Source organism: Aotus nancymaae, unplaced genomic scaffold, assembly GCF_030222135.1.
Source record: "Aotus nancymaae isolate 86718 unplaced genomic scaffold, 86718_ANA_hifiasm-v0.15.2.pri h1tg000108l, whole genome shotgun sequence".
Classification (NCBI taxonomy): Eukaryota; Metazoa; Chordata; class Mammalia; order Primates; family Aotidae; genus Aotus; species Aotus nancymaae.
In genome coordinates, this window is record NW_026988523.1 from 2,533,268 (window position 1) to 2,559,927 (window position 26,660).

Sequence of the window (26,660 nt, forward strand, 5' to 3'; positions counted from 1 at the left end):
TATTGTCGTTCAGTATTAATCAAAAGCTTGACTTAAAGAACACGTATAGAGGATTGCTTAAGGGAATACAACAAACACTTCATTTCCTTTAGAACTCTATTCCTATATTGCACTAGCTGTGGGATCAGATCATTTTGACTTCTCATATAACTCGTATCACTGGGGTGTTAACATAAGCATCTTAAAAGGAATAATCTAAGAAACTGGTTGTTACTGAGGACATTGAGTGTTGGATCACATAGAAGGTTCATTTGAGATTCATTAGAGAATTTTCTATTAGGTATCAGGAAAAGTTGGCTTTTTGTGAGCAACTCATCTGCTTATGTCACGGATACTGTCAGTCACATAATTTGATTGGGTGTTAAGTCTAAATGCTGAGTCATAATGTGGCTTCCCATAACAAAAGTACAGGGTTACATGTCACACATTTTATTATTTAGAGCCTCATTTGCTCTCTGTCCTGATTTCCTTGTTCACTTTATCTTATTATATTGTATAAATTTTATAAATGGCCTTACATTTTTACTCAAAAAGGAAGTTTAAAATAAATAAATGAGCATAACAATGACAATGCTGTAAGCTTTTACGAAAACACAGAGTTAACTTATACATATTAGCAGGTTATTTTAACTATTATAGTGACAAGTAACTACAGATACTTTTTGTTACAGGCACTCTTAAACAATGAATGTTTAATAATCACAAAATCACCATTTTATGCACTATTTCAATTTGCTATTTAAACTTATAGAATACTGGTAAAATTTTTTGCTTTATTTAATAAGCTATTATTATCAATGCAAGTCCTACTTTAAAATCCCTGCCATGGGCTCATGTAATTCACTTAATTTAAAAAATAGTCCTTTTTCTATTGAATTCTGCTTTTACAAGATAAAAAGCAGGTTTTGAAATACAACAAATTAACATACTATCAAGATTTGTCAGCCCTAGTATTTCTTAAACTACTATAGATAGAAACAGTTAACCAGTTTTGCTTTTCTTGTATTATTTTTGATTGGCCTGACTCTCAGTATAGTATGCTTAACAAACAAAATTCTCTGCATAAGAAAAAAAAATTAAAAAGACAAATTACTGTCTTGGCAAATATTCATTCTCAATTAAAATTCATGTGAGTTGCTTTCTGTACTGTTTGTACAACTAATGTCTCAAATGTGACATGACCATAACAGAATATGGCAGTGTAAGCTGGTAAGTCAAACTGATAAATTCTGTTCATTGCAATGCCTACTGTTTATGAGCTCCTCAGGCTAATTCATGTTCCAAATATTAAGTAACCCCTTTGTATACTAATGTATGTCAGGAGCCAACAAAAGTTTTGCTATTCAGAGAAAATAATTTTCAAAAGAAACTACAAAATAATGTAAGCCAAAGTCTAGTAAACTACTTCTGTAGTTTTAGAAGGTCAAGACAAGACAAATTATAAATGCACATCTTTTATCCTCTGACCTAGCAATTTTACCTCTAGAAATTAATTCCAAGTTTAAAAACTTATACAACCATTTACGTATATGTCTGGTCTCTGCAATATCCTCTTACATAAAAATTAGAAAAAAAAAAAAAAAAACAGTAGGGGAATGGTTAATCCATATGCTGGAACACCATGCAGCTGTTAGCAACCATGTTATGGGAGTATGTTTAATGATATTAGAGAAGACTACAATCTATTTTTTAATTTAAAAAGGATGTTACAAAGTAGTAATTATTATATTATCTCAATTTTATTTTTATAATATACATAAAAAAGACAATGGCGTGAGGCCAAAATGTTTAGTGTTTATTTCTGAGAAGTTGGCAAACAAGAATAGTTTCAAAATTTTTAGTCTATTATGTCTTGATTGTTTTTTATAATTTTCCTTTTTTTTTTGGAGGTGGGGCAGGGGTGATAAACATGGACTACTTTAGTAATTGGGAAGAAAACAATGAAAGTGTTATTTTTAAAACTTATATTTAAAAATGTTTTACTTCAATACTCGTGGAACAGAGATGTCTTCTTTAGTTTGCCTAAATTCACTTGTGAGAAATTGGAGACTTGGGGACCTGGGGAGAAAGGTATAGGCCAGGTTGACTCATACTAAAAACTATGGCTCTTATCACAGGAAAGAAGCAAGTGAACTGTTTCTAACAAAACCACCAGAAAAATGAAGTCCTAATCAGACCCTTCAGTGTTGGCAATCAAGCTCTGAAGTAAGCATAATTTTCCAGGATATGCCTTAATGCATTTTCTGTTTGCGGATACAAAGGGAAGCAACAATGCACTCTCCCCCTGCAATAAGGAGCATGGGTTTGTTCGTTGCCATTAAAGCCTGAGGACTCAGACTCATGGCTTGTTGATAACTCTTACTGGTCCATTTTTTGAGTTCCATCAAACAAGAGAAGGAAAGTCTTTACAGGGTTTATATTGAGCACATGCATAATTCTTGACCCTGAAATGTGTTACCTATAGAATCTGAGAGTTTACTGGGAAAACCATCTTCTCCTCAAACCTAGGTGTCCCAAATAGGAGCAGAAGTTAGAAAATGACTATATTATTTACATGACTAAAAATGTATTATAAAGACGTTTGCTTTTCAGCCTGAATCTAGTGAAAACAGAAGTAGAAGTTATTCACAGAGAATCTCATCCAGTCTGGTATTAATTAAAATGGATAAGCTAAAGTCCATTCCTATTGATCAGATAGAGGAATCAGAAAAAAAGACATCTAACATCTTCAGTCATTCCATCAACACCTCAGTTCATTTCTTAGTGCTATTTGCATGTTGCAGAAAAGGCAGCATTTAACAAATTTAAATCTTTTACTCTTTTTCTGGAAAAAAAAAAAAGGCATTATCAACAGACATTTGCTGAAGGTTTGCCAGACACTGGTCACTCAGAGTGTGGTCTGTGGACCAGCTGCATCACATCACATGGGAGTCTGTCATAAATGTAGAATCTCAGGCCCCACCCCAGACCAAATGAATCCCAATTTTCAGTTCAACAAGATCCCCAGGTGTTTTCTATGTACAGTACATGGAAGTTTGAGAAGCACTGTTTTAGAGCATTTTTCAAGTAATGGAGATACCAAAAAGGTGTAAGGATACTCCTTTAGTTAGTTCCTAGACTGGGAAGTAAGGAATATACATAAAAGATACATACATACAAGGAGCATATGCCAACTGCCAGATGAGAGGTGTAGACAATTAATGGCATAGGAGTTTAAAGGAGGGCAAAAGTGATTCAAGGTTGGAGCAGTTAGAGACGTCTTAAAGGAAACACAGTATAGTTGGTCCTCTGTATCCACAGATTCTGTATTCATGAACTCAAACAATCTGGGATCAAAAAATATTTGGAAAAAAACTGGAACTGTACTGAACATATACAGACTTTCTTCTCATCAGTATTCCCTGAACAATACAGTATAACAAAATTCACATAGTATTTACATTGTACTAGGTATAAGTAAACTAGAGATGATAAAGGAGGGTGTGCATAGGTCATGTGCAAATACTACGCTATTTTATATCGGGGACTTGAACATCTCAGATTTCAGTATCTGAGTGGTCCTAAAACCAATCCCCCTCAAATACCAAGGAGTACTTTACTTGGAAAATAAGAAAAAAGGGAATATGGTATACTCAACCCTCCTTTGCATAAGTTTACTCTCTAACAGTTTTGAAATTCTATATACCTAGAGCTCTGGGTATAGTGATGGTGCTGAGAGGAACTATTTGGTCTGAACAACTTAGTTATGGTAACTTGAAAACAGCATGAACAAGGTACAAATATACAAGCTTCTGTGAATGAGGGCAGGCTCTTTTTCCCAAACTGTGCGTATTTCATTTTTTACAAAAAATATATTAAATTTAGGATTTATTAAGAATGTAAGAAAACTCTTTTGTGAAGCACTCCTGAAAGGAATTCTTTTGGAAAATATAGAATTCTTTTATAATATAAATAGTCAATTCCTGAATTACATATACTGTGAGTTAATATTTTCATTATATTTCAATTAAGTGCTTTTAAAAAGATCATGCTTGGCCAGGTGCAGTTGTTCATACCTGTAATTCCAACATTTTGGGAGGCTGAGGTGGAAGGATCACTTCAGGCCAGGAGTTTGAGACCAGCCTGGGCAATACAGCGAGACCCATCTCCACAAATAATAATAATAAAGATTATGCTTGTACTTACTTACTATATGGAATCAATGGTTATTGTTTTGCTATCTAGTGTCACTAAACAAAAATCAACATACAAAGATGAAAAGGTGGCACATGTCTGCATGATTACACTTAAGGGCCCCCAAAGTCTCTCTTTTTGTCCTTGCAAGAGGTAGGATTGTTTCACTGGGATATAAATAAAATGTCTTAGTAACAACATCCTGAGAACACCATGGCTCAGTACTACTCGTGCCAACTTAACTGATCCTGGTCTGAAACATGGCACTGGCGTCAGTGGCTTTTACTTATTGATGGATTTGTAAGGTGACAGACTCTTCCATGTCCAAAAGCGGTTGTTTCCCAGGGTCTCAAGGTTTAAAAATATTTTCCTTCCATCACAACACAAAGCCTCCTGTCTTTAAGCAATGCCACTGAGGGGTGACATTTGAAACTGACAAGCAGCACATGTGCATTACGGAGATAAGGCCTGGCACATGTTGCTGTGGCCTCCTGGGATTTTGAAATGCTAGCAGCTCCAGCTGGTGGCTATGCCCCATTCCTAATGTGCACTTTTTAGAGAAACTTGAGCCCCTCCTTCTGACTGTGATAGGGACATGTCTGATTGGAAAAGGATTGCTTTTTAAGATATTCAGAACAACAAATCTATTTGTTCTATGAATAGAAACAGAGTAGAAAGAAAGAAAAAAGGTAAAATGTTAAGCTAAGAAATTTTAAAGAAAACAGTATCCTTTGTTAAAAAAAAAAGAAAAATAGTGAATGCAGCCAAAGAATAGTAAAGAAAAAAAAAATCGCTAGGGAGGAATATTTTTAAAAAGAAAAAAAAAGTAACTGAAAGGCAAACTTTTTATGAGAATCGTTCAGATAAACATATTGAAAAACAGTGAGACAAACAACACTGATACGAGGAGGAAATGAAAATGAGTGAAGGAATGGGGAACAAAAGCCAGCTGAATTCTAAAGTTAAATAAAAACATAGAGACAAAAAAAAAAAACGGTAAACTATGGAAGAAGGTAGCTATCAGAATTTCTCGATCCCCATGGGGGCTAAGGTGGCACCCATGGAATGACAGGCAAGGGACAAGAAGATGAGTTTGGGAGTAGGGAGGGCGACAGAGTCCTGTTTAAATAATATTTACAGGAGGCCACTGGTCTGCACTGAGCTCCTGCAAGAAGCCCAACAGACCAAACCAAAATGGAGTCACAGATGGTAAAGTTCCACGTTACCAAGCCAAAACTAAGTTTACCTGACCTTCTGAGAGATCAGGAGAGTGAGAGATGATAGCAAAATCTCCAAGTTTAAGCGGGCATGATGAGAAAATCCTCTCTGCTTCAACCTTTACAAGGAAAGTAATTTCGAAATGACCAACCCACTTTTTGTTTTCAGTTTCTGCTCTCCTCAGTCCTATTGTGACTATAAAACCAACTGCTCGGCTTATTGCAGCACTCATTCCATTTTACAGAATGAGGTGTCGCCCAATTCTAGAATCACAAATAAAAGTCAATTATATTATTTAAACCAACTTTATTGTAATTTTGTCTTCTGACAGTCTTTAGTCATAATAGAAGATGCTAAGGCCAGAAAAACAGGCAAAGTTAAAACTAAATTCAAAATGTTAGGAGAAGACTCAGAAAAAGTAAGAAATCCAAAAGGATACTTAGGCAAATATCCTCAAAGAGTTAAAATTCCATGGGTGACAGTTTCATGATTGGTTACTGAAGTGAACTGGAATATTGTATAACTAATCTTTTGAGGTTGGTGTTTAGAATGTTACCACTCTCATCTACAACATATATATTAGTACTATTATCACAGAGAGAAATTGTGCAGGACAGACCAGAGACTAACTCAGTCAGAGAATTATATTTTTAAATGCTTTAAGGCCATTGAAAACATGTTTCTTGCATTATACGTAATTATAATTTGGAAATATACTCTTGACATTTTGAATCACAGACAATTCAAGATGGAAACAGGTAGAACAGAGTTAAGATCCTGGCTTTACTTTGTAATAAGACTATATCTTTTGGAAACAATAAAAAGATACTTTTTATATTATTTAATTTTATTTTAGAGAGAAGAGTCTTGCTCTGTCACCCAGGCTTCAGTGCAGTGACACAATCATAGCTCACTGCAGCCTCAAGCTCCTGAGCTCAAAGGATCCTCCCACCTCAGCTTCCTGAGTCGCTGGGACTACAGGCATGTGCCACCCCACCTGGTTTATTTATTTACTTATTTATTTATTTTTATATTTATTTTTCCCAGCTGGTTTTGAATTCCTGGCCTCAAGTGATCCTCCCATCTCAGCCTTCCGAAGTACTGGGATTACAGGCGTGAGCCACTATGTCTGGTCGAAAGATAGTTTTTAAAAGAGTTTTTAAAATTAAGTTATTTGAGCCTCATTTCTTCAACTATAAGATGAACATCAGAAAATTTACCTTGAAAGGAATTGAGGATTAGAGCAAATGGAGTTATCAAGTTTCTAGGTCATTAACTGGATATAGCAGTCATAACAAACAGTTCATGAGAGGTGTATTTAAACAATACAAAATGTATATTTAATTCATCTTTTACTAACATTCATTCTTTCAAAAATATATACTGAGTTCTTACTATGTACCAGACACTTTTCTGAATATATCAGTGAAAAATCAAAAGTCCCTTCCTTCCAAGAGCTTGCATGCTAATGAAAGGAAACAAAAAATCAAGTGTTCAATAGTAAATGGTATAGTATGTTTAGAAACTAATACTTGTTACAGAAGAAGGTAAAACCAAACACAGGAGGGTAAGTAATTGAGTGTTAGGCTGGTACAACTCTGTGGGTGGGGAAAGGTAGGCTTTGATCTCTTTGAGAATGAGACATTCAAGCACAAATACTACTAAGCACAAATAACGGAGGTAACTAAGTACCAATTTGGATTTCTGCAAATAAATTGTGAATGATATATGGATGGTGTGTCACTGTTGTTACTGTTATCCAAAGGCATGAGAAAGCTAAATTTGCTGTAAGAATCTTATCTTGAAATGTTCTCACAACTATATTCCATTCTCCACGCTATTCTTAACTTCTCTTCTGCCTATCACAGAAGAGTATTTGTTTAAAGCACAACCATTTCTTTTGAACATGTAGCAGCAGCACTTGCTACGGCCATGTTCAAGGTTATCAGGCTTCAGACAGGCTTCCTTCTCAAAGCACTCCCCATCTCTCATATTGCTTCCTTATTCTCACAGTACTTATTTAACTCATTTGTAGTCTGCTTTCCCATTAGAACAAAAACTTTGTGAGAAAAGAGATTTTTGTCTGTTTTTTTCTTTTTGTTTCTGTTTTGCCATCGTGTAGTATTCCCATGGCTTGGCATTGTATGACACATAAAAAGCACTTGATACATGGTTGAATAAATAAAAGCAATAAGAACTATTTTTAGAAAGGAACCACAGTTTAGAAAGTCATTAGGATAGTTTCACAATTAGTAAAGGCTTGAAATTTAGAGATTTAATATTTGCAACTTCAACTACTTAAGAGAAATTCTAAAGGTATGTGATGTACACTAATTTGTAATACTGCAGAGGCTGGTGAGTGGGAGCAAATCACTTAGCTAGTGAGTACACCCTACCAAGTTGCTCACATAACATGGGGCTTTGTCACTCTCTGCTGATGACTGAGCACATCGCTACGCAGCAAGTTATTTTCTAGAATGGTATGAAAACTGGAGATTCAAGGTATCAGGATGCAGTCCTCTTGTATATAAGAGCATCTGATATAATTAGAGAAAATATTTGACATATTAAGATGCTGATTCCTAATTTAACAGTAAAGAGGTAGCCTGATAGAGTAGCCAGAGTACAGAAAGGGGTTAGAAGATTTGTGCAGATTTGTCTTAAGCTGAGTTAGTGACCTGGACAGACCACTTCATGTTTTCAAGCTTCTGTTTCCTCATAGATAAAATGAGGTTACAATAATATAAGTAAATAAGGGTACCTATATTTCCCCAAATTAGCCTTAGGACCAAAATGAAGTACTCTATATTTAACTGCTTTATAAACTGAAAAAGAATTTCAGAAAAATATACTACTCGTCAAAATAAAAACTATGCTTTTAGATTTTATTTAGAAAAATTTCAGGTTTATAGAATACCAGAAATTTCTATTCATATTCATAATTAAATGTGTAATTCTGGATGGATCATTTCTGATGTCTATTTAGCTCTATAATTATGACCAAAAATTGTGTATTAAAAACCATTGTGTGTGTGTGTGTGTGTGTGTGTGTATTCTTAGATGTCAACATTCTCCAGGAGAAAAATAAGACAAAACAAGAAAATATCTAAAAATTAGAGGTACAAATGGCACAGTGATAGACATACGGATTAATGAAATAGAACTGAGAGCCCAGAAATAAACATATACATCTACTTTCAACTGATTTTCAACAAAGTTGCCAAGGCCAACCAATGGGGGAAATAATAATCTTTTCAATGAATTATGTTTCAACAGCTGGATAGCAATGAGCAAAAGAATACTTAATATGTGTTAGCTAACATTGTTGTCACTCTTGTAATAGTGACAATATTGTTAATATTAATAATAGTGTTAATATTAATTGGTAATTATAAAATATAATTATCATCACTATTTAATGATACTTGGCACTCTTCCAGTATGATACTGGCCAAGGTTTCAAGGTTCAGTGGCATTATTTTTGAGAAATGAAAAATAGACATAATAAGATGTAGACACATTTAGCTTTAAGTACTTTTTAAGTATTATTACTGTTAGTCACATTTTATGAAATAAAAATAAAGTCAATGAAAGAACATCTTTTTTGTTTTATAATTACCTAGGTGGCCTGTCTGGTAAATTAATTCTTTCAGAGAAGTCTTTTTAAAAAGGGAAATAGGAAAATCTTTGTGTAAAAGTTGAGCGAGGTCTATACACGTGATTTTTAACAGCTTTACTGATACATAATTCATATGCCAATATGAGTCACCTGTTCTAGGGAGTTTACATAAATTATCTCACTTATTCTTTAGAATAGTAATTCCATGAGGTAGATATCATTATTATTACAATTTTACAAATAAAAAAATTAAGGTTTTCAAAGGATACCACACTTGCCAAGACCAAAGCTACTGAGTGGTGAAGGTAGGATTTGAACTTAAGACAGATAAGAGAACCCAGAGTCTTTATTATTTTTTTTTAAATTTTTTAAATTGAGATGGAGCCTCACTATGTTGCCCAGGCTGGTCTCAAACTCCTGGGCTCAGGTGTTCCTCCCATATCAGCCTCCCAAGTAGCTGAGACTAAAGGTATATGTCACCGTGCCCAACAGCACCCAGGGTCTTAACCACTTTGCTATACTTCTTGGTTCCTATTGTCTATAATAATAAAAATCATGTATCACATTTCCCAGTGCTGCAACTTTTAAAACTGCATATTATACCTCTAACCCATACAAAGGTAAGAGGAAAAGGTATAATTCACCAGAAGTACTAAAAGTTTTCCTCAGTTAAAATTCAGAATTTTAGATTTGGAAGGAGAAGCATAAATCATTTAGTTTGATGACAACTTAGTGCAAGTGATACAGTCTTTCAGACTTTGGCCTGAAAGACTTTTTATCATTAATGTTTTAGGAAATAAAGGAAATTCAATGATGATGAGATTTCCAAGAGTATGATTGATATAGAACTTATTAATTCATCATTAATTCATTCACTTATTCATTAGTCATTTTTCATCTCAGTTGACAAATGTATACTGAAAGTCAACTAAACACCAAGCACCCTGCTAGGCTACAGACTCCAGAAATTAAAAAATGAGTATGATGATCCCAATCCCCAAGGGGTTTACAGTCTGGACTTGAGGGCGTGGAGGAACAGGTGTAAAGTAAGAATTACTATATAATGTGATAAGCAATACTCAATAAACATGACAGGGAGTTACAATTCTGTTGGAAACATCAAGGAGGCCTTTACCAAGAATATCATTAAATTAAGAGATAAGCAATTATTTCCAGGAAGACATCTTCCCTCCAGGAAGAGAGTAGGGGAATTTAGCATTGTGTGGTTGGATATTCAAGTCATTTAGAATTGCCTGGAGCACAGCCAGTGAGAGTAAGAGACAGTATTAAGCTCATCTTTTTATTCTGATGTTTTGACATCTGGGCCCTTACTGATCCTGAGGAGACTTTCCCTCCCAAGGTCAGCCAGCTCCTAGAGATAATAAAGTGCTCCCCTGTGAGATTGCCTTTCATATACAAAGCAACCAAGCCAGACCCCATCACCTCAACCTCCTCTATCACACTCTTACAATCTGGATCAACATTCCCCTGCCCTAATCTTCTCAGGGACAGAGTCAAACAACTTAGAGCAGCCCTGTACACCCCACATTTCACTGAAATCATTCGAACTACACAATCCTGAACTTGCTTGCCCTTCCTTGCCCATTTCTTCCAAAGGAAATCACAATAGAAGCTCTTGCCCATATTTCCACCTATTCTTCTGTTTTCTGACCCACCCTCATATTTCCTTGTGTGGCCCTGCATAGTGCAGTATGCACTCTCCTCTTGGGGATTGTAACTATCTTTTCAATGGCAATAGTCTGATCCGTTGGCTTCACCATCCCTGAATGATAATGAAACTGACATTTTAAAACAAAGATTCAAGCCTGGGTGCCACGGCTCACACCTTGGAAGGCTGAGACAGGAGGATCCCTTGAACTCAGGAGTTTGAGACCAGCCTGGGCAACATAGAGAGACCCTATCTCTACAAAAATTTAAAACATGGGCCAGGTACGGCGGCACACTCTTGTAGTCCCAGCTACTTGGCAGGCTGAGGCAGGAGGATCACTTGAGTCTAAGATGTGGAGCTATAGCAACCTATGATAACATCACTGCACTCCAGCCTGGGTGACAGAGACAGACTGTCAGTGAATGAATGAATGAATAAATGAATAAATCAGATTCAGTAAGTGCCGCTACATAGAGAGAAAGGGGCAAGACCATGTAAAGTGTTGTCTGCTTTGCTGAGGAGTTTTAACTACTCAGTAGACATTGGAAGCCATAAAACAGTGTTAAGCAGGGGCATAATATGACCAGATTTACATTTTAAAAAGATCACTCAGGCAGCAGTGTGGTTACAGAATTGCAGGGAAGTAATTCTGAAGGTATAAAGACCAGTCAGGAGGTTCCGGTATAAAACAGTCAGGAAGTGATGAAAATCTCAATTAAAGTAGGGGAACTAGAGATGGACAGAAAGGAGTATTTATGGGATGGTAAGAAGGTATCTTGAAGGGCTTGACTGACTATGATAATGGTTGGGGAAAGGCAACAGTAAAGACACACTTCAAGGTTTCTGGCTGAGCTGGCTGTGGCTGGCAATGAATTTATGGAGATAAGAAAAGAAGCACAGAAGCAAGTCTGCAAGGAAAGAGAAAGAGACCTTCTTGCCTGTAGGACTGTTCTTGTAGGGCTGCTAACAGCCAGTTAGAAACATGGATCTGGTGCTCGGGAGGTGTTCTTAGACTGGAAACAAGATTTGAGAATTACCAGCCTACTGGTGGGGGTTAAAGTCTTAAAAGTGGATAGACTTACCAAAGGAAGACATGCAGAAAAACATCCAAGTTCAGGTTGAAAACAGAATTCCTAGAACCACAACTTAAAAGAGAGGTAGGGAAAAAGTGTTTGCAAAGGAAAATGGAGGTGCTAAAATAATCTGGGGAGTCTAGCAGCATTATCAGCAACAATGACATAATCATCACCATCACCACCAGATGGCTAATATTTCTTCAGCATTACTGTTTCCCACATCATGCCAGGCGTTTTACATGTATTGTTGATTTGCTGCACATAGTAATCAATAGTTTGGATATCTGTCCCTGCCCAAATCTCATGTTGAATTGTAATCTCCAGTGCTGGAGGTGGGGCCTGGTGGGAGGTGTTTGAATCATGCGGGCAGATCCCTCATGAATGGTTTGGGCTATCTTCTTGGTGATAAGTGTGCTCTCACTCTGAGTTCAAAGGCGATCTGGTGGGTTAACAGTGTGTGGTACCCCACCCCCAACTCCTTTGCTTGCTTTTGCCATGTGACATGCCTGCTCTTGTTTTGCCTTCTGCCATGACAGTAAGCTTCCTGAGGCCTCCTATAAAACCATGAGCTAATTACATCTCTTCTTTTTCAAATACCCAGTCTCACGTATCTGTTTATAGCAATATAAGAAGAGTGTAACACAGTAACTCAGTGAGGTTTAAGAGATGATGACATAGGCCTACAGAAGTAAAGGAAGGCCTATAAAATTGTTCTCCTTTACAATATCTCTGAAGCATGGCTTCTTAAACTGACATAATGTGTCTGGTGAAGAATGATGAGGTTCATAACTTTGAAAAGGAGAGCTTATTTCTCATAAAAGGTTGTTGCCTGAAAGGTGGCCATTCCAACAGGCTAGGAAGCATAACCTCTGGCCAGAAGCCAGAAACAGGCACTTGGAGGGAGGGGTAAAGGAAACACAAATTTATGCTGAGCAGTTTGGCTAAGTACAAATATTCAAAGGGTTATAGGAGGAGCCATGGATATTTATGAAGGGAAGGCATAGGTATGCACAGTAGGCCAATGTGCACGTAACATGTGTCCCATTGAGAGAAGAGAAAGGAAGAAGCCTGTCACGCAGGCAGGCAGGCAGGGTGGGCCCTTAGTTGAATTCTTTCAAACAAAAGAACAGCAAGCAGGCACAGATAAGGGAAGCACAGGGTGGCTTGCCTAAGACATGCCCACAGCCACACAGATAAGAAAGGCTACACAGGTGACTTGCCCAGACATGCCTGCAATGGAAAATTTCATCCCCTGACGCACGTGCAGTAAGAGGAAAAAGCAATATGGAGTAACTCAAGCTAAAGCCTGCATGCACATTAGGAGAATGGGGTGGAGCTATCAGAAATTCATGCCTTATGCAAATGAGACACTCAGTCCTCATTGGTTTCTTATAAAAGTCTTTGCATTCAATGGTAAAAACAGCAACCCTCTTCCAGGCCCTCACTCCATAGCAGAGAGCTTTCTTCTTTTGCTTATTAAACTTTCATTCCAGCCTCACTCTTTGTGTTCATGCTCCTTAATTCTCTTGGTTGTGAGACAAAGAATTCTGGGTGATACCTCACAACGAGAAACTACTACATTGTGGTGCACTAGCGAGACTGCAACACCATGTTCACTCTAGGGTAAGGTTGTAACATTTAAATGTATTACAATTTGGCTTTATAAATCAAAAGGTAAAGCAGAGGACATAAAGGCCCTCTGTGCACACTCTATGTAGAATGGCCAGAACCACTCTGTGGTTAGTGGTCTCTAATCAGGAAGGAATACTGGTCAGTTGCCCTGTCAAAACCACAAAAGGGATGGCAGTAATGGTTGATGTGGTTGATATCAGCAGTGGAGTAAGTTTTTCAAAGAGCTAGTTTCTCTTTAACCCCTAGGGAAGGCTAAAGGTGGTTAGCAAAGGGGTGGGTATAATGAGATATATCTGACCCCTCATCCCATCATGGCTGAGATCTTCTTTATTTTTGTTTTTTGTTTTTGAGACAGGGTCTTGCTCTGTCACCCAGAGGTCAAGGCTGCACTGACCTTTGGTCAAACCATTGCACTGGTGACTACCGATATGCACCAACATGCCTGGTTAATTTTTTAATTTTTTGTAGAGACAAGATCTCACTACATTGCCCAGGTTTGTCTCAACCTCCTGGCTTCAAGCAATCCTCCCACCTAAGCATCCCAAAGTGCTGGGATTCCAGGAGTCACCATACCAGGCCAGGGAACTTAGTTTTTAAGGTTTCTCTGGGGTCCCCTTGACCAAGGGGGGATCTGTTTAGTTGTACAGGGTTTGGGGTTTTATTTTTACTTTCCAAATGCCTCAGTACTATCTGCCTCTCCTCCTAAACTTTCACTCAGTCCATACGACATATTGTCACGTAACTCTTACTCTGATCATATGACACTGCTACTTTGTCAGTAACCTTCAATGGTTTTTCATGTTTATTAAATAACAAAATTCCCACTCTGGGACTCATTATGATGCGAATATCTCTCTAGCATTATTGTCTACTATTATACTCTATCCAATGCTTCAAATTAAATTACTCAACCTGGCCATCTCTGTATCTATGTGAGATAATCTGTCATTTTAAAAGTACAGATTCTCATTTTAGATCATAGAAATTCTACGCATTCCACAGGGTTCACCTTCTTTCAGATATCATACTCTCCGTGAAACCTTATGCACTTACTCCAGAGATGTCAGCACTCCTTTCTTTGAAAATCCTGTTCACCACTTGTGCCTCTCTTAAAGCATTTATCTTACTCTCAGATTTATTTTACCATTGTCTATAAACTTATCTTTTCTTATAACAGTTTGCAAGCAAAATCTAGTAATGCCTTGATTACCATTCCATCTCAACAAACAATTATTGACTTGATTTTATTCAATTTTGAACTATATCAAAGCCCTCAAATTTGATATTTGTATTCCTTGGGTAAGCTTACTGTCCTTACAGCTGGTGTAATTCCATTGGAAGTTTCTTTTCTTTCTTAAAGGTCATAAAACAAGGATGGCCAAGATCTCATACTGAAAACAGTTTTCCATCTAATTTTGTTATCAACTCTAAGACCAAAGCAGGAAACCTATGAATATATATTTACTATTGTCACACTAATAATTAGTCTAGCAAAATAGTATGCTTATGTTATCGTTCTTTAGGATAAACTGACAATGTAATGTTGGAGTTTACTTAAAAAACAATAATTACTATAACCACATTTTTAGTTTTTTCATTTATTAATTCCCTACTTTGTATGATCAGAGTCAGTGTCAATTGATTTCTCATGATCTTATGTAATTTTAGCTTTAGCACCATCATAACATATATGTATGAAAAGAATACGGTTCCAGATCTCAAGGCAACATCTGGTGCTTTCTTTCCTCAATTACTCTCCTAAAATCAAGACATAGGAACAAGGTTCCCCAAAACTCATTCAAGTCTTTCCATCTTGCCCACTATGTGTCAAATAGCTGTGTGCTGCTCTAACAGCATGTATCCTCGCCTCTGAGAAAAGTAAGAAAAACCCATATTTATGGAATATTCTAAGAAGTTTGCCCACATTAGTGGATGTAATCCTCACATCAGTTTTATTCTTTTTCCATGTTATTGGTGAAGAAACAGATTATATTTTACAGATGAAGAATCTTAGGCAGCCTGGCTCCAGAGCCCAGTGAGAACTCACTCATTACCCTGAGAATGGCACCAAGCCATTCATGAGGGATCTGCCCCCAGGACCCAAATGCTTCCCACTAGGCTCTGCCTCCAATGCTGAGAATCACATTTTAATATGAGATCTGGGGGAGTTAAGCAAACCAAATTATAGCACCCCTGAATTCTATTCCCAAAAGCCATAGAGGTCTATAGACATCAGGATAAAAACCCTGCTCTAAGATTAGTCTCAGGGTATACCCAAGGGAGAAGAGGATCAAAATTAACTACACCTTCACTATCACAGCAGCAAGAGGAAAAAAAGAGACAATGAAGAAAAACAAAACAAAATGATTTTTCCAAATTCCTTTAACGAAAGACAATCTTTTTCACCGTATAATTAGAAAATAGTCTGAAAAACGCAAGTATTTGTGAGCTTTGGTTTATCAGGATGAATAACTTTTAATAACAAGACAATGTTACTTTCTAACACTGATGAGAAATTCAAAAGCAGGAAAGCTATAGGAGCCTCCAAATCACTGCAAAGATCTAATGCAGAGGGGAAGGGAGAGTGGTGGAGTGAATAGGCTGGAAATAAAGAAAACAAAATAATGAAGGCTAGATTTATGTAGTCCTGTTTATCTTTTTCTCTTCCCTAAAAGGTAAAAGCTATGTTTCAGAGTTCTTTATGTTCTCTTCAAGGTCCCTGAAAGCAGCTTAGCAAGAATTATGGTCAGGAATTCCTCCTCATCCTGGTTGTCATCTGTAACTTTTGGCAACAAAATTGGAAAATACTTCATACCGGATGCCTTCTTTTGGAGACTCACAATGCATGTCAGCATTTGAAATGTTCTAGAGTCCTGTAGTACACAAATCTGCTTAACTTCATTTAACCCAGTATTTCTCAATCTTATTTGAACATACATTTTTTTCCATTTAATATATATGTCTATCATGGCAATTATAAGACTTTATTGCAATTATTGACTATACAATTTTTTTCTTCAACTAGGACATAAATTCTTCTGGCTCAGCAAAGGCGTGTTGTTCATGTTTTCATTGCTAGTACTAAAAACTATTAATACTTCATGCACTTACAAAGTCTGTAAATATTTGGTTGGATAGTGGTTGGTGGGTTGGCTGACTAAATAAATGAATAAGTCGGAGACGAAAATGCTTCAGGCCAACTTTACTGTGTATATTATCTCCGTAACATGTAAGGAACCTTTAGAAGCCTTTTGAATTAAGTTTAATAGTGAAAAGGATAACAAAGAAAAAATGGCTATTATTGGTTAACTCCCCAGTGGAAATCTACATACATAGTTATATTTTAATCAAAATAATAGTAAAACCTTACTGAAGAAAAGGAAGGTACATTTCTAGTCTAATCACTTCTGTAGCTCTGAAAGTAGAGATTATGGTGTTAATAATTCAAACAGCCATTTCATTTGCATTCTGTGTAGTATTAAGTGTAACATTTCAGCAAGTATCGCAATTCTTAGCAATAAATTGTTAATTGGTAAAAAGGCTTAAAAGTCAAAACTGGAAATAATCCCAAATAGTCTCTAAATGTTACCTTTAATTACATAGATCAAATTTATGGGTGGTAATAAAGTAATACAAAGATCCATAGATTTACAGGTTTGGAAAATATACATATTGGTTGGATTTCAATCCTGTAAGGTTATAAAGAATGTGTTTCCATAATCCATCTGTTTTTAGATTTTAATCAATTAATTCCATTCACATATGAATTTCCACAGCAGAACTAACAAGAAAGCAACATCTGGTGGTTATAGCAAGGTGAAATATAGTATTTTTTTGTTTTTACAAAACTTGAGTTTTGGAAAATCCACAAAATTAACACTGAAAAAGCAGCATAAGACCTCATTATGCTTTAAGAACAAAACCAGACACACTTCAGACCTTTTTCATCAAAGACCAGGAGGCTCCAAATTTACTAAAACCTGATAGATGCCAAAGTTAAAACAGTTTAAATTCAAGATTACATGCATTTTTGCTATTTCTACCTCCTACTTTTGCGAGTAAAAGCTATTTATATGTACGTAACATTTAAAACTCTGGAAAAGCTCCAGAAAAACATTTAAACAATGAATAAAGGCTTTGGTGTTTTAATTGCTGTTTCTGTATATATTCCAAAATAAAACAGTCATTTCTAATTTCTTCATCTATAGTAAATAAACTATCTACTTGCTCATGCCCATGTCCAAATTAACAAGTTCTTCTCCAGTTTTCCTTCCAAAATATATTTCAAAACCTTCCACTGTTACCATCCAAACCCAAGGCCCCATTTCTCTAGCCCAATTTACTTTATTCTCCTCCAACAAATTTTCCACATAATAGTAGCAGAGCTTTTTTAAAATACAAACTAGATGTCATTAATCCTTTATTTTAATTTTCTGTGGAGCTTCCTGTTGCATGTAGAGTAAACATAAACTAGTTAATGTGGCCTTCACACTCTGGCCCAAACAATGTCTAGCTACCTGGTAGGCTACTTTCCTCTTTGCATTGTAGGCTACAGCCAAACCAGCCTTCCTTGAATTCCTAGAATATGCTAGGTTCTCCCCAGATTTAGGGCCTCTACCGGCTTCGGAATAAATAAAAATCTTTCAGGAATTTCTCTACCTCAACTAAGCTAGAGCCTCCTGCTATTAATACAATTTCTTACACAATTACCATATTCGTCTAAAAGACTTAGCATAGTGGTAATATATACAACTATGTAATCATTTTTTTAATAATAATATTCCTCACTAGACTATAAATTCCCTGTAGGCAGAGCCAATGTCTCTCATGCCCAGTCCTGAATACTCAACACCCACAATGTATTTAATAATTTTAGTTAAATAAAACAGACTAAATCCCAATCTAACAAAAATGCAGGTAAAGGGGAAAAAATCCCTTAAAGTGAAATTTATTTCTAGTTTATCCAGTCTGTATACCATAGGGAATCTCTTGAGAGTTTTAGTCATAAGACTTTTCTATATTCTCCACTACACTAGAAGATATGCCTGAATATATGAAAGTATTGTTGATATTATTCTAATTATTGCTTCCATTCCACAAATGAATGTGCCAACCTAGAACCTAGAGAGTATCCCAACGCTTGGTTCCTAAGTGAGGTAATAGTAAACACTACTGTGACAAAATAATTCTGTATCAAATGTGTTGGTGCCCCCTGGGGGTTGGAACATTGGTATTCATCTAAAAACTATGAAGTTTGTTCTTTAGATAGTCCTTCTGTGGTAGGTTCAAATGCTCTAGAACAGATCACTCTTAATATTTAAATACACACACACACACACACACACACACACTCTCCAACACAATAAAAGAGTACGCTGTAAATGCAATGTGCCAAAACAAAAACGACACGTTACTACAAAATAATAGACTTGGCCAGTTACATCCTAATCACAAATAAAATGGGGGAAAGGAAAGAGGGGGATGGGGAGGAGGTTCTGTAATCATGGGCAATATGATACCTCTAGAGAATCACACGTTGAACAAGCTACCCTGCCCCAATCATTCTCCCGTTTCTGCTTAGTTCCCTGGCCACATTGGGGCTTCCTTCCCCTTTGCTTGCAGGCCACATTAAGACTTTTAGGTCTATTCCAGGTCACAGGACTATCTCTTATTCCTACCCTGTTCTACTGACTCCCTCATCTAGATCATAAGTTCTTTTCTTTGTCATTTTACTTTTGCAAGCTCCAGTTCAGCTCTATATCATCAGTTCTTTCAGATCAAAGAATCTCATGTTTTCCCTTTTTTTAAAAATTCCAGTTTATCAAAGCATAATGCATTGGTTAGAAGACTATATGAGAGGATAAAATTTCCATATTTGGTGGACTGTATGATGAAGTAATGTTTAAAATAAATCTGGATACATAATAAACATTTTTGTAAAATAATTTACCACAGCACTATTCATCAAGTATCTGTTAACACTGCTGTTTAAATGGTTTTTTATGGGAAAACATTATTTTGTTCCTACATACACAATATGTCATATCGAAGAAGCTGAGATGGTATAAAGTTCCTTTTGCCTTTAATCCAATTAGCTAGTGTTTTCTTGGGTTTTGACTTTCTATCCATAACATAAGTAATTATGATACAGGTAATATGAGGTAAAAACTGTCATCTATTTTATTGCTTTTGGATCAGCTTACAGCTAAATCACCTAGAAAAAATTTCTTAGCAACCTCTACTTTTAAAACTTAACAGAGAAAAAGTATTTCTTAATCTAATTTTAAAAAGTCATTAGATTTGCACGTTTTATGCCCTGGTAATACTGGGATAGGGTCATGAACATGGAATAAAACAGCATGACGTAATGGCTAAACACATGGAGTCAAGAGCAACAATGTCAAGGTTTGAATCCCAGTTATGAAACTTAATGGCAGGAACAACCAAAAAACGAGAAAAATCTTCATGTAAAGTTAATTTAGTTAAAAAATCCACACATTACAAGAAAAGGATATGTAAAATTCCAAACCTCTGACTTGTGAATTTGAATCACATCTGCTTTTTCAGGAAAATATTGCTGTTGATTCACTATTATTATATTCGAATAAAATTTTAATTTTCATAGAAAAGTATGATACAATATTTTTTCATTCCGTAGTTTAATGTCAACTGCTGTTTATTACTCTCCTATTAGGATGCATTGTTACTTCTTTTTATATTCACAAAGAGAGTAATTATTTTCAATAAATGTAGAGATTGAACATTATTTAACACCAAAGCAAAAGAAATCCAAGACACATAGCTATTCTGAAATGTAAGTATTTTCCAGTATGTAATTTGCACTAATTTTATTAAACCCCTTTCAGCCATCTACTCTTCAAGAGAAATTCTTTTCTTTAGCCAGAATATTTTATTAAGGGAAAATGTTTATTTTAAAAATGAATTGCTATTTATTTTGCTATTTAATTAAATTTGTTTTACATAACAAGTTTACTTAATAAATTATTTAATAAATTGCTATTAATTTTTTAAAAAGTCATTTAAATATAATACATGAATAGACTGGCACACCTGCAGTTTAAGGTGAGATTACTATTTAATGATCAGTTCTATCTCATCCTAGAGCTAGATCATACATTCTTCAAAAAACAAACCTGTATTGGTTTGATCATTAATATAAACCTAGCAGCACCTGGCAGTTACTAGCATGCAGTAAGCATTCAATATCCATTTGTTAGAGAGGTGGAGAGAAAAGGGGGAAAGAAAAGAATGGAGAAAAAGAGTCAAATGAATTTAAAAATTCTGAGACCAAAGGGAAAGAGCCATTTTATTGTCCTCAAAACATAGTTTGTCTGTAACTACTATAGTATTTCTTCTGATTTGAAAATACCCATCAAAATCATACAGTCCTGCTTGACATCCTGGATCTCCGCTTAGAAACAGAATATAACTCAGGAGTCTGAGACACAAGAGGAGAATCAGTTCTTATATGTATAGGCCTCCTCATTTAAAAGTTCATTAACTTTCAGGTTTTAAGATAAAAAGTATTTTTCTTATCATAACGGTAATATAAGTACTTTAAAGAAATTTTCCATAATATAGGAAACAGAACTAAAACACTGTCATGTTTCCAGCCCCGAAAGACAACCACTGTTAACATTTTCAGTTCCAAATTTCAAAATCCCTGTGGTGCAACTTTCTACAATGCTATGAGGAACTTACAAACAACGAGAATGAACAAAAAAAAAATAGTAGAGAAATGGCTTCCATGCTTAATGAGACAAGATTCAGGGCCCTGAAAGAGTTTTGAGATTGAGCTATCATGAGGTTATGAGGTCCCTAAGGAAAAATAACGTGTTCTAGTCATCTTTATTGTGCCCCAGCAATAGGACCCAGGAGTGAGCCTTAGCACATACTATTTACTCAGTAAATGTTCATTGAATAAATACCTAGGAAAAAAATGGGAATCATCATTTTTTTCTTTTTGGGACTCTTCTTTCTATGATCATGCACCTGCTCACACCCAACTCCTCCCCAATGACCCCATCGTTTATCATTCCTTGCACTGTACTTTAGTTCCAGCAGGAATAAAGAGCTTGCTGTGGCCCCAAAGTTATATTGTTTTAAGCATTCAAAACTTTAACCATATCATTTCCCACCTTCATCACTAAGCTAAGTTCTAATTCCTTACAATTCAGCTCAGAAGCCATGTCTCCCCGGACCTTTACCACATATCTTAGTCATTTTCTTTTGCTATAATTAAATACCTGAGACTAGGCAAATTATAGAGAAAATAAATGTATTTCTGCTGGGAGAGAGCATCTGAAAATATTTTTTAAAAGCTATTTCTGTAAGAAATAACTGTAAGTGCTGAAGGCTGGAAGATCCGAGAGCATGGCACTAGCATTTGGTGAAGGCCTCACTGTGTCACAACATGAGGAATGATATCACATGGCAATAGGGCAAGAGTGTGCATATCAGCTCAGGCCTCTCTTCCTCTTCTCATAAAGCCACTAGTCTCACCATGGGGGCCTCACCATGGTGACCTTATCTAACCCTATTACCTCCCAAAGGCCTCACTTCCAAATAGCATCAACATTTACATATGGAGATTAAGTTTCCAACACATGAACTTTTGGAGGAAACATTCAAACCACTGTGTCACCCATCCCCAGGCTGAGCTAAGTGCTATAATTCTGGGTTCTCACAGCACCTGCAAATATCTAACAATGCAATTGCCATATTATGGTAATTAGCCACTTATAGTTGTCTACTCACAGACTTAGCTCTTTGAGGCTTTATATATATATATATATATAATAGACGTTTCATATACATATATATAACTTTATGTAAAATATATAACAAAAATAAAGATTAAAAAATAATTATATAAGGGTGTATATGTATATATAATTTTATATTTATATATTTATATTTATTACACATAAATATCATTCATATATATGTGTGTGTCTGTGTGTATGTATCTGTGTGTGTGTGTGTGTGTGTGTGTATATATATATAATTTTATAGCGGTAGGGTCTTACCATATTGCCCAGGCTGGTCTCCAACTCCTGGTCTCAACCAATTCTCTTGCCTTATCCTCCCAAAATGCTGAGATTACAGGTGTGTGGCACCATGCCCAGCCTGGGCTTCTATTTTTATATTCACAAATACTGACATGGGCTCAATAAATATTTATTGAATTAATGAGAGAACAAAACAATGAATCATCTTATTTCTTTCCTTTTTTGGTTTTAGTTTTTGTCTCTTTAATTTACTCCTGCTTATTAGATCAAGCTGATCACTCTCAGTTTTACTTACCTTAAAATAAAAGTACAAAAACCCCTCTTGGCCATCAAACAGAAATCAGAAATTTAAAATGTCAAAAATGGCAAAAACTGAGTTATGTTTATTCATCTAGCCAAAAAATAATCCCTTTCTAATGTCCTATGATTAATTTTCAATAAACAGCATCAGTACCACTATCCTTCAATGTCCTCTGCAACACAGTCACTTTGTAGTCATTACTCTATCACAACCACACGTATTATTTAAGTTTCTATTCTTTGTCCCTGAAAAGATATAAAGGAGGTCCTGCCAACTTTGTCTATTGATGTCTGCATCTTTCTATTTCTAGATCTTCTGTCTTAAATCTCTTCCAATTTAGTTTGATCTAGTTACATCAAACTAACAATTCAGTACAGTCAAAATTAAGCTGCATACAAGGAATTCCAATTTCCTATGATATGAGATTCAAACTAAATAGAATTACAATTTTTAACCTGGCTTCTAAGGCTAAAATCACACTCATCCCTAGCAGAATTCGCTACCATATTTCATCTATCTAAGAAAATGTATCTCCTTGTGCTTCCAGCTCTGGACTTCCCACTGAAGACAAGAAAATATTCCTGCTGTATACGATAGTAAATTTGCAAATTCCTTCATTGGCATTTTTGTACATGCTTTAGATCTTTTTCCATTCTCTTTGTGCCCTAATTTGTCTTTTAAACCCCTGTTTATATCTCTCTTCCTCTAAGTTTTCTTAGCTACCTCCAGGTCATATTAACGGCTCCTTGACAATTCAACATTTGGATTTTACTGAAACAACAATATCCTTTTTTATATGTAGCACTGTAAGTTTTCTAAAAGATTTTTATGTATATACTTTTAAATCATTGACAACAGGAGTATGGTTCTCCCCTACTGGGCTTAATCTAGCAGCACTTTCACACAAGATGATTTCCTAATAGGTGCTCTGGATTTATTGTCTTACATCTAAGGGTGTTCAATAAATGGCTGGGCATGGTGGCTAACGCCTGTAATCCCAGCACTTTGGGAGGCCAGGACTGGCGGATCACCTGAGGTTGGGAGTTGGAGACCAGCCTGGCCAACGTGATGAAACGCTTTCTCTATTAAAAATACAAATTAGCCAGGTGTGGTGGCGGGCACCTATAGTCCCGGGTACTCAGGAGGCTGAGGCAAGATAATCACTTTTCAAGCCTAGGAGGTGGAGGTTGCCCTGAGTCGAGATTGCACCACTGCACTCCAGCCTGGGCGACAGAGCAAGACTCTGTCTAAACAATAAATAAATAAATAAAAATAAAAATAAAAAATAAATAATGTCCTGAATAAAATTAAATTGAATTGGCTGCTCATCTTCATAAACTATTTATAAATAATAGTAAAATAAAGGAAACAGTACATTTAAACTAAGGTTAGTGTTTAAATCAGTAATACTTCCCATAATCCTACCTAGTTTCTAATATTTGCATGGAGCTTTATCATACTGCTCTAATGTTATTTCTGCTTTTCACCCTCCCACACCTATACACACATACATACACACACTGTTAAATGTCCATAGGAAGAAAACTCAAAGCAAATTGAAAAGTATACTAGTGAATACCAAGTTTCACCTAAGTCTCATTGCCCATATTTATTTATGTATTGGTATGCTGCCACTGTATTATAACAGCTTTATTTATGGCCCCCCTATGTTAAAGGATATATAATACCTTATATAATTTCTATTATGAAGCTTGCAAAATGTATTTATCTGGACAATTTAGCAAGAAGAAAGAAAAAATGCTATAGTAAATGCTTCTGCCTATTCTATACTGTCACTAAGTTAATTTAAAAAAATCTCTTTCTTGGAATGTTATGTAAAAATAAATTATGTAGGCCAGGCACGGTGGCTCATGCCTCTAATCCCAGCACTTTGAGAGGCTGAGGTGGGCGGATCACGAGTTCAGGAGATAGAGACCATCCTGGCTAACACGGTGAAACCCCGTCTCTACTAAAAATACAAAATATTAGCCGGGTGTGGTGGCACACACCTGTAGTCCCAGCTACCGGGGAGGCTGAGGCAGGAGAATTGCTTGAACCTGGGAGGCAGACACACACCTGTGGTGGCACACACCTGTAATCCCTGCATTTTGGGAGGGTAAGGCAGGAGGATTGCTTGAAACCAGGAGTTAGAGACCAGTCTGGGCAATATTTTTTAGATATATCCTCTCTTCTCCATTCCTATCACCATTTTAATGTAATGCTTTATCATCTGACACTTTCAGTATTTAGAATTATCTTCTAGTGTATCTTCCTTGCAAAGGCCTTCTTGCAGTGAGCCAAGATTGCACCACTGCACTCCAGCTTGCTGACAGAGTGAGACTCCCTCTCAAAAAAATAAATAATGTAAAGTGCCATTTTTAATAAAAACTTTGTATATTATATTCACTTTTATATTATTTACTTTAAGGAACAAACTAAAAATTTTAAACCTGTGAAAATAGTGAATAGATAACATACACTCGGTTAATATTTTAAACAACAACTTACAGGATCAGCAGGTCCACAAAATTCTCGAAATGTCTTTGTAGCATCATTCTGTTGAATCTCCATTGCTACGCAAGGGCCAGAATACATTTCTGTCACCATGTCCTATGATATGTAATATAAAAGAATGAAAAGAATTTAACAATCTTTACCACTCCTCTTTTAATTGTGTCACCATTCCACTAATGTCCTTAAAGTCATCTGTGACTTCTTCCCCACTTATATCCCACACAACAAGCAGTTCCCAAATTCTGTCCATTTTTCCTTGAAGAATATGCTTTCTCTTCTCCATTACTATCACCATTTTAATGTAATCCTTTATCATCTGACACTTCCTTTATTTGGAATTATCTTTTAGTATACCTTCCTTGCAAAGGCCTTCTTGAATACAATGTTGTCAAGTTCACATTCATATATATATAAATCTATAAATTTCAAAGATTTTCTCCTGAAAAACCTTTTAAAAATCATAATGCCTTCTAGCAATAAGAAATAATAGAGCCAGATTTATTCTCCCACATTAAACATCTAGAAACTAGACAAAATATATGAAACAATAGTTTTCATACACTGAATGATGGGCAGCACAGGACTACGACCTCTGAGAATATGGAAACAGATGAGGTGAGCTGTATAATTGCTCTGTCTTACTGTCTAGAGGCAGTTTCCAGACCTGTAGACCAGGTAGAGGAAACACAACAGAGCCCAGTATTCTCTGAGTTGAATAGACAAAGACTGGACTTCGGGGAGGCCAATGCAGCTCTTGTTTTCAGAAAAGAATACTGGAAAAACAAGGGAATATGCAGAGAATAAGCTACAAGATCTGCCAAGGAGTTCCCATGAGTCTTTGGCTACTAATCTGTTGCATGTGTAGAGAAAACTACTTGAGGCTGGAATTGCCAGAAAGTAGATCAAACAAATCAGAGAGAGCCCAACGCTGAGAAGAGTTTTTCTACCAGCCAGAGTGAAACGCCCTTTCATATGATACATGGAACATCAGGGAGAGTCCTCAGAAGGGTACCATAGTAGTCGGCCTAAATTAGCCCTAGATTATAAGATGTTCTGTACCCATCCCACAAAGCTTAAAAGCAAGACTCAAAAGTCTCAAACTGATTCCAAGTGATTTAACTAAGTGCCAGAACAAAATTGAGCACTCTTTACAAATCTACCATGTAACACTGTAAATTTTACAATATATAGCATCCAATAAATAATTACTAGGTAGGCAAAGATGTAGGAAAATACTAACCATTACCAGAAGAAAACTCAATAAATAGACCCAGCAATTAAATACATGATATAATAACATAAGGATATTAAAACAGCTATTATAAGCTCCACATTCTCAAATTATACAAGGAAATATGAACATGATGAGGAGAAAATAAAAAATATTAAAAAGACCCAAATAGAACTTCTAGAGGTATAATCTAAG

The 26,660-nt window shown here is 35.9% G+C and overlaps 1 protein-coding gene across 4 annotated transcripts in view; it reads right to left on the bottom strand.

Annotated features, from left to right (window-relative positions):
- NME7 (NME/NM23 family member 7) overlaps positions 1–26,660 on the bottom strand; it is a 147,371-nt gene that overhangs the window by 55,933 nt on the left and 64,778 nt on the right. For all 4 annotated transcript variants that reach the window (XM_064370572.1, XM_064370574.1, XM_064370575.1 and 1 more), the window contains exon 10: positions 25,229–25,330. In XM_064370572.1, coding sequence (XP_064226642.1) covers positions 25,229–25,330 — 102 coding nt within the window. The remainder of the gene's footprint in view (positions 1–25,228; positions 25,331–26,660) is intronic.